Raw genomic sequence first — 16,077 nt, forward strand, 5'->3', positions numbered from 1 at the left:
CGTTGTCACTAATAACTTTTCTCATTAAGATTCTGAATATATATTATACACTACTGGAGATACAGTAGAACACGCCTTGTTTCACTCCCTTTCACTCAAAATTCTCAGACCAAATAGAGAAATATAGATTCTTTTTAATTACTGGGAAGTTTCCTATGAAGTATAATTACATATTTTAGTCAAACATTGGATCCTATTCGTGCCCATTTTTTATATAAATTCTGCTTACAGCTGCCTTAACTTCTCATTCCACAATACATAGTTTGATCTTTATTTACGGAGCTGATTAACATACAGTAGATAATAATACTGATGTTAATACTCACATCACTTGGTGCTTAAATGGCAGCTCTATTAATTTATCTGTTCAGTCTTCTCAGTAGTTTAAATATATTTAATTAAGGAAAAGTCAATATTTTCCTGGTTCGGGCACCTTTCACTGGGTGATGATCTCAGAGTTATAATATGTACTTGTGGTCACCCGTTGATTCACACCCCCATGGGAGCCTTATCAGGGCATTTGATGACCATTTCCCTGAGTTGTGACGTTGTGCATTGTTTATATTATTATTATTATTATTATTATTATTATTATTATTATTATTATTATTATTATTATTATTATTATTATTATTGTTGTTGCAGTTATTATCATCAATAAGTTCACAAGTAATACCGAAAGTTTTTCATGTAAACACCGTTACCTGACTGTGTTTAGCAGGTGTTTCCAGTACCTGAAATCACTATCAGATGAAGATGAAATGAAATGTGTTTTCTAGGACAGACAGTTCCGCCGCCATCCCACGTCATTATTTCTTATTTGACGCGTACAGCAGCTAGTGTATTGTGCATCATATACTCATCATGTGAGCTGTAGCGCAAAAAGGAATTACAAAGTAGAGATGACAAAGGACTTTTATCAGACCTTAGTCGTGGAATGTTACAGCGTATAACTTGTACAGTACATTGTTTAGCAAAGTGGTAGAGGAAGTGTGGGTGGAGGAAGATGATGACCTGTATCCCCTTGTGAATATATAGGCGGCCAACCAGTGTGAATTAAACTGGTAGTGTTGACTTTTACTGTTTTAATTTCCAGTGTGACTTTGAGTCATAAACTCATAATTCCGTTTTCGCAAGTTTTCACAAGTTCATATTTTTCACTTGTGTTTAATATTAATTGACAGTGAGTTTTTCTTTGGTGTTATACAGGAGTTATGATGGGTATAAAACATAATTGACTCGACATGTATTCAGGAGGAAAGTTTTCTCAGAAGGTCAGTCAGTCCGTCAGTCATTCGGTCAGTCACTCATTCAGTCTGTCAGTCAGTCTGAAAAGGATTAATTCGAACTAACAACTGCAACTTAGAATATTCCTACACAAAAAGGGAACTAATCGTCTTAAATTATCCATTCACTAGACTGGTCCAATTTAGTCTTTTAATTTCATTTTAAGATGTAATTGAAAGAAAAAATAATTAAAATAAAATAAATTAACATTTTAATATTTGAGATCAGACTTGAGATATATATCACACATAGTAGCTGTGTCCTGTACTCCCTAGCAGACACAAACTACCCTAGCAGACACAAACTACCCTAGCAGACATAAACTACCCTCCAGCTGACACAAACTACCCTCACCAGACACAGTCTACCCCCCCTCCCAGCAGACATAAACTACCCCCCAGCAGACATAAACTACCCCCCAGCAGAAACAAACCACCCCCAGCAGACACAATCTACCCCCCTCCCAGTAGACATAAACTAAACCCCCAGTAGACATAAACTACCCCCCAGCAGAAACAAACCACCCCCAGCAGACACAATCTACCCCCCTCAGTAGACATAAACTAAACCCCAGTAGACATAAACTACCCCCAGCAGAAACAAACCACCCCAGCAGACACAATCCCCCTCCCAGTAGACATAAACTAAACCCCCAGTAGACTAGCCCCCAGCAGACACAAACCCAGCCCCCCCCTCCCAGCAGATATAAACTAACCCCCAGCAGACTTAAACTACCCCTCCAGCAGACACAACCTGCCCCCCCCACCTGCCTCCACCTTCCAGCAGATATAAACTAACCACCGCCCAGTAGACACAACCCACTCCCAGCAAACATAAAGTGGTCAATCTTCCTGGTAATGTGTCGAAAATATTTCCCAGAAAATCACTTGCATTATGACCCAGATAACCGCATCGTCCGCATTTTTCGTCCAGCAAAATGTTCTCTGGTATTTTTTCATCGACAATTTTAGATCACGGAGAAAGAATTTACTCGTCGATCTCTGCCGTATTTAAATAAGATACAGTAAAGTTGATGTAGTTATGTAATGTTGTTTGTTCACGACTGTATTTGAATAAGATGTAGAAAGTATTATATACGTGTATCTTACTGTATTTATTTCTTAAGCGGAATTATGACTGAACTCAATTTATTTACACTTGTATTTGAATGAGATACAGAAAGTATTAAAACTGTATATGCTGTATATATTATTCATCGTGGCATTTTATACAGTATCCAGCGAAGGTCATACCCTCTGTTCTTTCACATGTTGAATGAAAGAAACAAACTAAAGTCATTTACATCCTGTTTTCTCCTATTTGAAAACAGTACAATGAGGTTTATAAATTTATTTGGTCTTTGTTTCCTTTTATAACTTTTATGGCACGGATGAAAGCCAAAAGAGTGACATATTAATTATTTTTTTATTATGTACTTTCAAACAGACATTGTATCATCACCGCCTAGCAACATCACCATTCTCATTCTACGATCAACCACCACTACCATAACTATTCTCATCATCACCATTTTTTCGATCAACCACTATTACCATCACCATCATTATCATTACCACCACCATTTCCATTCTTACCACCACCATTACTAATACAATTACCACCACTATTGTTACCACCATTACTACACCACCACTACCATCACCATCACCACCACCACCACTTTTACCACCACCACAACTACCACCATCACCATTACCAACACTATTCTCATCATCTTCACCCCCACCCTACTCCCGTTAACAACAGTCTCACTTGCTTAACCACTTCTTATGTTACAACTAACAGAGCGGCTTTGGGCGTCCTGCTGGTCAAGTCTCAGCCGTCGTAAAACAGAGACTCACCTCACCTTTCCCTATTTTTTGCATGTCTTCTCTTCTCATATGATTTCGCTTTTCCCTCTCCCTCTCTATATCTTTTTGTCGCGTTGTTTTTGTTTTAGGGTGACGTCATCGGCTGTGGGAGGAGCTTGTGGGTAGGGGTCATATAAGAGAGAAAGGTGAGGGTAACGGGTACGTCAGTCAGTCGTTGGTATCAACTGGTGGAACACGTGAGGACATGTTTAGGAAGGTAATGTTTACATTGTGTGGTGCTTCAGTTGTTTTTTTGTTTTTGAGTCGTGACTGGGATGTGTTTATCCGCTTATAAAAACAACAAAAAAACAACAACAACAAGTCACATCGCAGACAGCAATAATAACGAGAGGAATTTCTACAACGTAAATCACATCAAGAACAACAACGATAACTACAGCTACAACAACAATAACAACAAACACAGCAAGAATAATAATAACCACAGAAACAACAACAACAACAACAACAACGACTACAAAAATAATAAGTACGACAACAACAATAATAATTACAACAGCAACAATAATAACCAAAATAACAACAACAACAACAATGACAACAATACTAACAACAATAACAATAACAACAATAATAACAGTAACAACAATAACAATACCATAATAATAACAATAACAACAATAATAACAGTAACAACAATAACAATACCATAATAATAACAATAACAACAATAATAACAGTAACAACAATAACAATAACAACAATAACAATACCATAATAATAATAATAACAACAATACCATAATAATAATAATAACAACGATAATAACAGAAACAACAATAACAATAACAACAATAACAATACCATAATAATAATAACAACGATACTATAATAATAACAATAACAACAATATCACTGACATTTCCAAAGCCTCTTCCTCCTCCTCTTCTTTCTTCATCCTCTCCTCTTCGTCATCCTCTTCCTTCCCCTCCTCCTTTTTCTTTTGTTCCTATTACCTTCTTCCTATTCTTCTTTTATTCTTCCTCCTTCTCCTCTACTTCCTTTGATATTGTTATTCCAAGTATTTGTGTTATTTTAGTATATATTGAAGTTATCGTTATAAGTGTAATCGTTGTAATTATTCATGCTATCATTGTAATTATTCATGCTATCATTGTAATTATTCGTGCTATCGTTGCAATTATTCATGCTATCATTGTTAATATCCATGCTATCATTTTGATTATTTATGCTATTATTATTATTTTGCTTTTTATTATTGTAATACTAATGGTATTATTGAAATTACCCATGTTATCATTGGAAATATCCATGTTATCATTGGAAATATCCATGTTATCATTTTAACGAGTGATTTTATTGTAATTATTGACGTTATTATTCATAACTCACCTCTGCTAACAGTACATTTATCATCAAGAGGTGAGGGAGAATATGAGCCTCCCTGACCATAGCACTGGAGGAACACATTCTTCTCCTCGATACTCATGGAAGCTACAACCTGTATATTGTTTGTGGGGATTTGCATATTATCAAAGCATTGTTACATGTGCCCAGTTGAGTATGTATGAAATATGGTTCACGAAACGTCAGGGTGAATCATTCTGGATTACCGAGTTTACCCGACAGTTTGTCTAGTTTTTTGTGTGTGTGTGTGTGTGTGTGTGTTATAATGGCGACCTGTGGTGTAATTGTTCAATTCCTGGGCAGGGTGAAACTATGGGCAAATTTCTTTACGCCATTTGCCTCTGTGTACTCAGCAGTAATTGGGGACCTTGATATTAATAGATATTTCGGATCTTGTTCTGGGGTAATGGTTAGCCATTGCAGTTGGCGAGTTGTCCGGTCTTCTCGGATTATTCCGTGACACTGGGTCATGCAACTCGTTAACTTAGGGTGTGGTTGTTGTATTGATGTGATAGCTTCTACACCTTAAACAAATTCACGCCTAGGTGGCCCTAAAGCCGGCCATCCTCGAACACGAGGGACAACCAATATTATTTATTATTATATACTTTTAACAATAATAATAATAATAAATAACGGTTTACTGAAAACAAATCAAGCGGCCAGAAGTTCAAAATATACAATGGACCAAAAATTACAATACAGTATTAGGTTTGGGGACATGGGGAGTGAATTGTTTAATAAAAGCTTTCAATAGGCAAGGAGTGAAAATACAATTATTCATCTATGAGTCACTGACAATTAAATATTGTAGAGAATGTCATACGTCTGTAGGAATCCCCTCCCCGGTGGTGTTGTGGAGGATATCAGGTGATTGTAGTACTTCCCTCCCCGGTGGTGTCGTAGAGCAGGCATGGGCCGCATTTCGATTTAGGTATTTTTCTGAGGGCCAACCCACCAAAATTTGTATCCTACCTAACCCAAAATTAATGTTAATATTGTGTTAGCACGGACAATGAAGCAGTTTATCGTCACGTCCTCCTTACGATATTTTTAGTTTACGATCACAGTCTTTTTCCCCCAATCTATAAAACAAATCCACCATAATAATTTTTTAAGTAAAATGTTTATGTTTCTTGGCATTTAACAGAAGATGAGTGAAGCAGTCTGTGAATACGTTGAGTTTACCTACAGTTATAGTATTTTTCTTACTTATAAGACACACCCACCAGAATAATGTCAATGTTAATCTCGGCTCACGAGGACAGACAATGAAACAACCGATTTTCAAGAAGGGAGATAGATCACTACCGTCCAATAAGTTCAACATCAATTGCAGGCAAATTGCTGGAAGCAATCATCTCAACCTCTATTCGAAATCTCCTGGAGAAGCACAAGTTGATCAAGGATTCCCAACATGGCTTCACAAGTGGGTGTTCATGTCTGACTAATCTATTAACATTATTTTCAACTGTTTTCGAATCATTAGATGACGGGCACGATTATGATGTGGTATACCTCAACTTTAGCAAAGGCTTCGACAGAGTCCCCCACGAAAGACTAAGACGAAAAGTGGAGGCTCTTGGAATTGGAGGAGATATTCTAAAATGGATTAGGGCGTGGTTACAGGACAGGAAACAGCGAGTAAGCATTAACCACACTAAATCCGACTATTGTACCATCACTAGCGGAGTACCCCAAGGCTCAGTACCTGGACCATTACAATTTATTTTGTACATAAACGACATAGATATAGGCGTAGACAGCAACAAAATTATATTTGCTGATTACACAAGAATAGGGCGTGTAATTAAATATGTCGAGGACCCTGCAAAACTACAGGATGATCTAAGCAAATTTTTCGCATGGTCTGAAAAATGGCAGATGAAATTTAATGTGGACAAATGAAAAATACTTAGTCTAGGAGATGTAAACAGAGAAACCAGATATCAGATGAACAATGCTGTTATAGAGAAATCCGACTGTGAGAAAGATTTAGGAGTAATCAAAAGTGGGAATCTTAAACCAAGTCAACAATGTGTATTTGCTCGAAGCAAGGCTAACGAAGTACTTGGGTTCATACAAAGGAGTGTTAGTTACAAGACTAGCGAGACTTCACTTTAAATTATGCAGTTCAGTTCTGGTCACCGTACTACAGAATAGATATAGAATCCCTAGAAAGAATTCAGAGGAGAATGACAAGACTAATACGGGGCATTAGGAACCTTGAGTACAGAGACAGGTTAAAGCATCTCAATTTGCCGTCCCTCGAGAGACGTAGAGTGAGGGGCGATATGATCGAGGTGTATAAATGGAAGTCAGGGCTAAACAAAGGTACTGAAATTATCCAGCCAGGAGCTAACTCGTATCTTTGTTTTAAACTAGGCATATTTAGAATTAGGCGCGAGGTAGGTAAACATTGGTTTCGAAATAGAGTTGTGGGTGAGTGGAACAAGTTACTAAATGTCACCATTAACTTGAATACGCTGGATAGCTTCAAACGTAGGTTGGGTGGATACATGAGCGATGGGGGTTGGGTGTAAACGGGACTGCCCAGTATGGGCCAATAGGCACGCTGCAGTTTCCTCATTCTTATGTTGTTATGTTCTTATGTTACAGTACGAGACACCGGGTGGTGTGGTGTGGTGTTGTTTAGTGTAGTGTCATAGTACCTCACTCTCTGCTAAATGGAGTTGTGTTATCTCTTAGTTAGGTGTAGAGCCGACCCACGGTTGTTCCCAGAGTGAACTGATTAACACTTTACCACCTGGTCAGAAGATGGTCATCGTTTCCTAGGGGTGTTTATCTCTGGGTGCGGACCACACTGGTTTGTCACGGACTCTCACTGGTACTGTCTCATGCTGAATTCACTGAGTTAAAAACTGTTCATCATTGTTCAACATTGATCCCACTCCTTTGTGAAGCGAAATTGTCACTTTGGGCTGAGATTTTGTCGACGTCCCGGTGGGGAGGAGGGGATGAGGGGAGGGGGTTGAGGGAGTGGGCCAACATTTGCCAGGGCAGTTACCGCTGCAGGAGCAGGCGCCGAATAGGTCTTGACCTTCCCGTGGTCAAGGATATAGTAATAATAATAATATTAATAATAATAATAATAATATTAATAATAATAATAATAAACTGTATATTAATAGAGTTGCTTCCGGTGGCTGAAAATATACAAACTTACATGTGATTTAGACATAATAATATACATTCAATACGTTCATTTACAGGGCTGTACAGTACATAAATCAGGAGCTGTTTATTATTTTCACAATAGATGGGATGATGCTATTCTTATATCTATCAGTGCGGGCTCTTATGGGATGAATTTTGTTGTAGTGGCGAACTGCACGAGGTGGGCGGGGGACTGCAGGTGGCAGTAGGTGGCGATGACGAGGATGGTGCAGTTGTCCACTGCCAAGCCCTGCTAGTGCATGGTGGTGGAAGACACTGAGGGATGGCATTTCCAGGGTGGAGAGAGCGTTGTTGTAGCCGGAGTAGTCTGCGCAGAGCATGATTCTGCAGACCCTCTTCTGTACCTTCTCTAGCTGACGTTGTTGGATAGAGTTGAGAGAAGACGACCAGGCTGGTGACGCATACGTTAATTTTGGGAGAATAAAGGCGTTGTAGATAGTCCTCAGCTCTGGCGTGGGTACCCCAAGTGACCTGAGTCGTCGTAGCATTTAGAGTCGGTACGAGACTGCCTTGATTGTGTTGTTTACATGGGCCTTCCAGTCCAGTTTGTGGTCTATAGTTACACCCAGGAGTTTGGCAGACTGCACTAACTGGAGAGGATGGGCACCTACTGTAACTGCTGGAGCTTGCACTGGAGTGGTGGCGGTATTGATGTGCATGACTACAGTTTTGGTGTGATCGATGGTGACCTTGTTCTCCGTAGTCCATGCCTGTAACCTGTCCAGGGTGCCTTGTAGCGATTAGTAGTTTGGTGAGGTGTTGTCCACTGTAACCCCCACAGTGCAGTCATCCACGTACTTTCACTTGTGAGGAGTGTCCGATAGAGCGTCGTTGATCAGGATTAGGAAGCACAGTGGTCCCATTTTGATCCCTTGTGGAACACCACAGGTGAGGTGTTGGAATGTGGATACAGAACCCTGGTACCTCACTACCTGACGACGCTCACTCAGGAAATCAGTGAGCCATGAGCCCAGGTTGGTGGGCGGCCCTAGTGCAATGGCCTTGTTGATAACAGTGCAGTGATCAACAAAGTCAAAAGCCTTCCTGAAGTCAACAAGGGCAACGGCCAGTGATGTCTTACGTTTCTCCAAGTTTTGGTGCAGAAAATCCAGGAAACTAACTAAGCAGTGTGATGTTGAGGAGGTACTCATATTGCCAAATTGCTGTGGATTAACTGGCTGATAAATACTAGCAAATGCCCATTCAAAAACAAAGTCTTCACAGAGTAGACTGGGTATGGGGGTAATGGCAACTGGCCTGAGGTCACTAGGAGACTGTGGTGTGGGGACCTTGGGGATAGGGGTGACAAATGCGGTTTTCCATTCATTAGGGCATTTGCTTTGTTTGAGGGATGCATTAATAATGGAACAGAGGGGGGTGGCAAATTTGACTGCAAACTCCTTGTAAATTTTTATGTGTGTGTGTGTGTGTGTTAGTGTATCTCACTTCTGGTGTCTCCCTTAGGTACTGTTTGTGGAGGTCCTGGTGACATGGCTGACTGTTTCTCTCGCTGTCCCCATCTACCTCCCATCGTACAGGATCACCACGCCTCCACCTAAAGTGGTTCACCTTGGCTCAGATCCCACAGTACACCTCCCTCCTGAATCAGACTCAGTCCCAACACTCCCCTCTGTATCAAACCTCATCTCACCTTCTCCTTCTCATACCCTAGAGACAGACCCTGCCCTAGCCTTGCCTCAGTCCGTACGTCCCGTCTTCGCTCTACCGCCATACATCACTCAAGCATATGGACCTCCAAAGACATTCCCAACTGTATCCTCGGCCCCTGGTTGGATCTCGAGTCACCCAAACGGGCTTGGACAAGCCTCGGTCTACAACCTTCCAAACCGAAACTCGATCTTCCTACCAGTTAAAAGTCCAGTTTCCGGTCAACCAACCATCAGGGCAGTCTTCCTCCCCGAAGCAGCCTCAGCCTCCAGCCAATCCTCTCGTAATCCATCCCTGTCTCTCATCCCCGGACAAGTCTTCAGGCACCCAAATCACGATTCAATTTTCCTCTCTGTTCCAGTTTCCAGCCAGCCGAAAAGGAAGACAAATTTCCGTGTTGAAGGAAGTACCACCTTCCGTCAGTCAGATCCAAATTCGATCTTTCTATCTGATAAAGGTATAGATTCTAGTCACCCAGACCCCGAGATAATCACCATTCGGCCAGTTCGTATTTCCACTGTGTCACCCCCTGTTTCTCAGGCCTACAGTCATCAGGACCTTTCACTCTTCCTATCAAAAGATGCTCTAGCTTCCAGTCAATTTCATCACGAACCAGTCTCTCATTCAGATGTAGCCTCAATTTCCAGTCAGCTAGGCCACGCTTCCAGTCTATCATCTTCTCCAGGCCAGTCTTACAGTCAACCTGGCCTTGATTCAGTTTCTTTCTCTACTGTTGCTCCAGTTTCCAGTCAATTTCACAACGAACCAGTCTTTCATTCTGATGTAGCCTCAGTTTCCAGTCAGCTAGGCCACGCTTCCAGTCTATCATCTTCTCCAGGCCAGTCTTACAGTCAACCTGGCCTAGATTCAGTTTCTTTCTCTACTGTTGCTCCAGTTTCCAGTCACTTTCATCACGAACCAGTCTTTCATTCTGATGTAGCCTCAGTTTCCAGTCAGATTGGCCACGCTTCCAGTCTATCATCTTCTCCAGGCCAGTCTCACAGTCAACCTGGCCTAGATTCAGTTTCTTTCTCTACTGTTGCTCCAGTTTCCAGTCACTTTCATCACGAACCAGTCTTTCATTCTGATGTAGCCTCAGTTTCCAGTCAGATTGGCCACGCTTCCAGTCTATCATCTTCTCCAGGCCAGTCTTACAGTCAACCTGGCCTAGATTCAGTTTCTTTCTCTACTGTTGCTCCAGTTTCCAGTCAATTTCATCACGAACCAGTCTTTCATTCTGATGTAGCCTCAGTTTCCAGTCAGCTAGGCCACGCTTCCAGTCTATCATCTTCTCCAGGCCAGTCTTACAGTCAACCTGGCCTAGATTCAGTTTCTTTCTCTACTGTTGCTCCAGTTTCCAGTCAATTTCATCACGAACCAGTCTTTCATTCTGATGTAGCCTCAGTTTCCAGTCAGCTAGGCCACGCTTCCAGTCTATCATCTTCTCCAGGCCAGTCTTACAGTCAACCTGGCCTAGACTCACTTTCCTTCTCTACTGTTGCTCCAGCTTCCAGTCTTTCCGACCACAGGAAAGTCTTTCATTCTGACAAAATTGTAGTCTCCAATCAGAAAGGTTCCGAGCCAGTTCTAATCACTCCCCCAGGCCGCGTGTACGACCAACCAGATCCAAGTTCCATCTTCCTCACTACAATTGCTCCAATTTCCAGTCGGCCAGAGTCCGAGGCGGTCTCCATTCAACCAATTCACTTCTCCACTACTCCGTCTCCCGTAACCCAGGCATACAGTCAACCAACCCATGACCATGACTCGATATTTCTCTCTACTCCTGTACCCAGTCAGTCAAATATAAAGACAAACTTCCATTCTGATACAGTTTCATTCTCCAGCCAGTCAGATCCAAATTCCATCTTCCTCTCAACTGTTGCTCCAGTTTCCAGTCATCCAGAGTCTAAGGCAGTCTCCACTCAACCAATTCACTTCTCCACTACTCCGTCTCCCGTAACCCAGGCATACAGTCAACCAACCCATGACCATGACTCGATATTTCTCTCTACTCCTGTACCCAGTCAGTCAAATATAAAGACAAACTTCCATTCTGATACAGTTTCATTCTCCAGCCAGTCAGATCCAAATTCCATCTTCCTCTCAACTGTTGCTCCAGTTTCCAGTCATCCAGAGTCTAAGGCAGTCTCCACTCAACCAATTCACTTCTCCACTACTCCGTCTCCCGTAACCCAGGCATACAGTCAACCAACCCATGACCATGACTCGATATTTCTCTCTACTCCAGTACCCAGTCAGTCAAATATAAAGACAAACTTCCATTCCGAAGCTGTTTCAATCTCCAGTCATACAGGTCCCTCCTCCAATGTAGTCTCTATCCCAGGCCGTAGCTACACTGAACCTGACAGAGAAACTTTCCTTTCTACCGTTGCTCCAGTTTCCAGTCACTTAGAGCACACGACAGTCTCCTCTCAGCCAGTCCATGTTTCCAATTTTCACTCCTCCGTAGGTCAGGCAGATAATCAACCACGCTCCGTGCCATCGCTATCCCTTCCCCCGGGACACGTCCATAGTGATCATACATCCCCAAACCCCAGTCTCATCCTCTCCCCTGAGCCTGGAGCGATATACAGTCAACCAGCCAACACCGGCAGCCACTTAGCTCTTGCTGTCGGCCACCTAGGGTCTTCCGGCGGCCATTTAGGTCCCTCCGGCGGCCACCTGAGCCCCTCCGGCGGCCACCTAGGTCTCTCTGGCGACCACCTGAGCCCCTCCGACGGCCACCTAGGTCCCTCCGACAGCCACCTAGGTCCCTCCGGCGGCCACCTGAGCTCCTCCGGCGGCCACCTAGGTCCCTCCGACAGCCACTTCGGTTCCTCCGGCGGCCACCTGAGCCCCTCCGGCGGCCACCTAGGTCCCTCCGACAGCCACCTAGGGTCCTCCGGCGGCCACCTGAGTTCCTCCGGCGGCCACCTAGGTCCCTCCGGCGGCCACCTGAGCTCCTCCGGCGGCCACCTAGGTCCCTCCGACAGCCACTTCGGTTCCTCCGGCGGCCACCTGAGCCCCTCCGGCGGCCACCTAGGTCTCTCCGACAGCCACCTAGGGTCCTCCGGCGGCCACCTGAGTTCCTCCGGCGGCCACCTAGGTCCCTCCGACGGCTACTTGAGCCCCTCCGAAGGCCACCTGGATCCCTCCGTCGGCCATTTAGCTCACTCCGACGGCCACCTGAGCCCCTCCGGCGGCCACCTAGGTCTCTCTGGCGACCACCTGAGCCCCTCCGGCGGCCACCTAGGTCCCTCCGGCGACCACACCTGGTCCCTCCAGCAGCCACCTAGGTCCCTCCGACAGCCACTTCGGCCACCTAGGTCCCTCCGACAGCCACTTCGGTTCCTCCGGCGGCCACCTGAGCCCCTCCGGCGGCCACCTAGGTCCCTCCGACAGCCACCTAGGGTCCTCCGGCGGCCACCTGAGCTCCTCCGGCGGCCACCTAGGTCCCTCCGACGGCTACTTGAGCCCCTCCGAAGGCCACCTAAATCCCTCCGTCGGCCATTTAGCTCACTCCGACGGCCACCTGAGCCCCTCCGGCGGCCACCTAGGTCCCTCCGGCGACCACCTGGGCCCCCCCGGAGGCGACTTAGGTCCCTCCAGCAGCCACCTAGGTCCCTCCGACAGCCACTTCGGTTCCTCCGGCGGCCACCTGAGCCCCTCCGACGGCCACCTAGGTCCCTCCGACAGCCACCTAGGTCCCTCCGGCGGCCACCTGAGCTCCTCCGGCGGCCACCTAGGTCCCTCCGACAGCCACTTCGGTTCCTCCGGCGGCCACCTGAGCCCCTCCGGCGGCCACCTAGGTCCCTCCGACAGCCACCTAGGGTCCTCCGGCGGCCACCTGAGTTCCTCCGGCGGCCACCTGAGTTCCTCCGGCGGCCACCTAGGTCCCTCCGACGGCTACTTGAGCCCCTCCGAAGGCCACCTGAATCCCTCCGTCGGCCATTTAGCTCACTCCGACGGCCACCTGAGCCCCTCCGGCGGTCACCAGGGCCTTACAAATCCCGCCAGGAGCCAACCAATCCTCGTCCACTCAGACCACGCCCACAACCGGCCGCACCCCGACCATAAGGTGAGTATTGTTGAACTTTCCCTCCACCGCCTTATGACCCATGACGGTGCAAAGCCTCTTTTTGTTGAGGGAAAGAAAAACCAGCCTGAGGTTTTTTGTTTCTCTCTTGGTAACTTTTTTATTCTCTCTCTCTCTCTCTCTCTCTCTCTCTCTCTCTCTCTCTCTCTCTCTCTCTCTCTCTCTCTCTCTCTCTCTCTCTCTCTCTCTCTCTCTCTCACTTATTATATATTGCTTCTTCTCTTTCTATTTTCCTTTTTTTCTCTCATTCCGCTTCCCTCTCTTCCTTCTTCCCTTCCTCTCTGTTTTCCTCTTTCCTCTTATGCCCTCTTCTCTTCCTTTCTCCTTCCATTCCCCTCATTTTTCTCACTTCCTCTCTCTTTCTTTCCTTCTTCCTTCTCTTACTCCCTCTCTCTCTTCTTTCCTCCTTCCTTCCCTTCCTCCCTCCTCCCTTCTTCCCAATTTCCTTTTTTACCTACTCTTTCCTTTATCGTCTTCCCTTCCCTAATCTTCTCTTTTCCTCCTCCTTTATAAATACGAACACTGTCTTGGGCCATATTTCAGACTCTTTAGCGAGTATTTACACCACAGAGGGTTAATGTTCCTCTCTTAAAGAAAATACAGTAATATAGCGCAGGTTTTACTCACTAACAATTCTTTATAACATTCTCAATATAAAATAGTTATCAGGTTAAGTAACGTTAGGTAAGGTTAGGTAACGCTAGGCAAGGTTCAGAATAGATATAATTTCATATTTCATAAAAAACCTTGAAACTTCCGTGGAGAAAGTGACTCTTTACAGGTGCCAGAGGCGACCAGAGACTGGTTCAGTGCCTTGTTTCAGCACCTGGGGGGCAGACTACTTGCATGTTATGATGAGCATAACTTGTTCCTACTCCTAGATCGTTCGGTCACTCTTTGTCGTAATTCTGAAGTGGCGGCCGACAGGGGGGAAGAAAGGAGGGAGAGAGAGAAGGACAAAGGAAGGAAGGAAGGAAGGAAGGAAGGGAGTGAAAGAATATGGGAAAGTAGGAAGTGAAGGAAGGATGGAAAGTAGAGAGTTAAGGAAGGAATGAAAGGAAGAAATGGAGGAACGAGGGAAAAGAGGGAGTGGAGGGAAAAGAAGGTAGTGAGATAAGGAGAGAGATAAAAAAAGAGAAAGTGACTGAAGAAGGCAGAGAGGGAGGGATGGAGGGAGGGAGGTGAGATGCGACATGTCTGAGGTCAGTCGAGCGTCACTGTTAGCAAGCGCTAAGTCCTGAAGGTGTATATCTGTTCTTCCTCAGGTTCCTGCTGTCTATAACTTCAGCTACGCCATAAAGGACACCTACAGTAGCAGTGACTTCGGCCACCATGAGTCCCGTGACGGCTACAACACCCAGGGCTCCTACTACGTGCAGCTTCCCGACGGTCGCCTACAGACGGTGGACTATTCTGTCAACGGGGATTCTGGCTATGTGGCCCAAGTGGGATATGAAGGCGTAGCTCAGTACCCAACAGCAGAGTCCACGTCTACGTACCAGCCACCCACGAGATATAAGGAATCCTGAATATAGCAAATAAATATAGATTACAGTATATAAAAAAGTTCTAGTTATAATGATGTGTAGGCATGTTAATACAAGAAAACCCTTAGGAATGCTGTATGTTTTTAAGTCCTCTTTGTCTTTACGCTAAATGTGTGATGGAGAGAATTACTGTTTGTAAATATACACCTTCACAACACACCTGAATATGTGTTTAAATTCACGGGTTTAAAATGCATGGTGCTGACTCTCATGATCACACACACACACACACACACACACACACACACACACACACACACACACACACACACACACACACACACACACACACACACACACACACACACACACACACACACACACACACACACACACACACACACACACAGTATCGTGCCAGTTCCAACCAACAGATAACACTGACCACTCTACACGGGAGGAAAGCAATATGGCTGAAGATCAAAAAAAGAAAGAGATCAACCCACCAACATAAACAAGAAAATGGGTCGTAATCCAGCCCTTCACTCAGACATATACTCGTAGATCTTCTTTGAGCATAATCACATGGCAGTTTCACCAAAAACATAAGAACATAAGAATGGAGGAAACTGCAGCGTGCCTATTGGCCCATACTGGGCAGTCCCGTTTACACCCAACCCTTATCGCTCATATATCCATCCAACCTATGTTTGAAGCTATCCAGAGCATTCGAGTTAATGATGATGTTTGGTAACTTGTTCCACTCATCCACTACTCTATTTCCAAACCAATGTTTACCTCTCTCACGCCTAAATCTAAATTTGTGTAATTTATAACCATTGTCCGAGTTCGCTCCTGGTTGGATAGTTTGAGTACCTTTGTTATATCACCTTTGTTTAACCCTGACTTCCATTTATACACCTCGATCATATCGCCCCTCACTCTACGTCTCTCGAGGGAGTACAAATTAAGATGCTTTAACCTGTCTCTGTATTCAAGGTTCCTAATGCCCAGGTTAGTCTTGTCATTCTCCTCTGAATTCTTTTTAGGGATTCTATATACATTCTGTAGTACGGTG

The 16,077-nt window shown here is 44.5% G+C and overlaps 1 protein-coding gene across 1 annotated transcript; it reads left to right on the forward strand.

The window, feature by feature from the left end:
* The first annotated feature begins 3,333 nt into the window (after positions 1-3,333).
* LOC121877840 (mucin-12-like) lies at positions 3,334-15,130 on the forward strand. Its single transcript, XM_042383729.1, has 4 exons — positions 3,334-3,375; positions 9,210-12,669; positions 12,743-13,494; positions 14,778-15,130. The coding sequence occupies exons 1-4, from the start codon at positions 3,364-3,366 to the stop codon at positions 15,039-15,041; spliced, it is 4,488 nt and encodes a 1,495-aa protein (XP_042239663.1). The 5' UTR covers positions 3,334-3,363; the 3' UTR covers positions 15,042-15,130.
* Positions 15,131-16,077: the final 947 nt, after the last annotated feature.

Source organism: Homarus americanus, unplaced genomic scaffold (assembly GCF_018991925.1).
Source record: "Homarus americanus isolate GMGI-L3 unplaced genomic scaffold, GMGI_Hamer_2.0 scaffold24523, whole genome shotgun sequence".
Classification (NCBI taxonomy): domain Eukaryota; kingdom Metazoa; phylum Arthropoda; class Malacostraca; order Decapoda; family Nephropidae; genus Homarus; species Homarus americanus.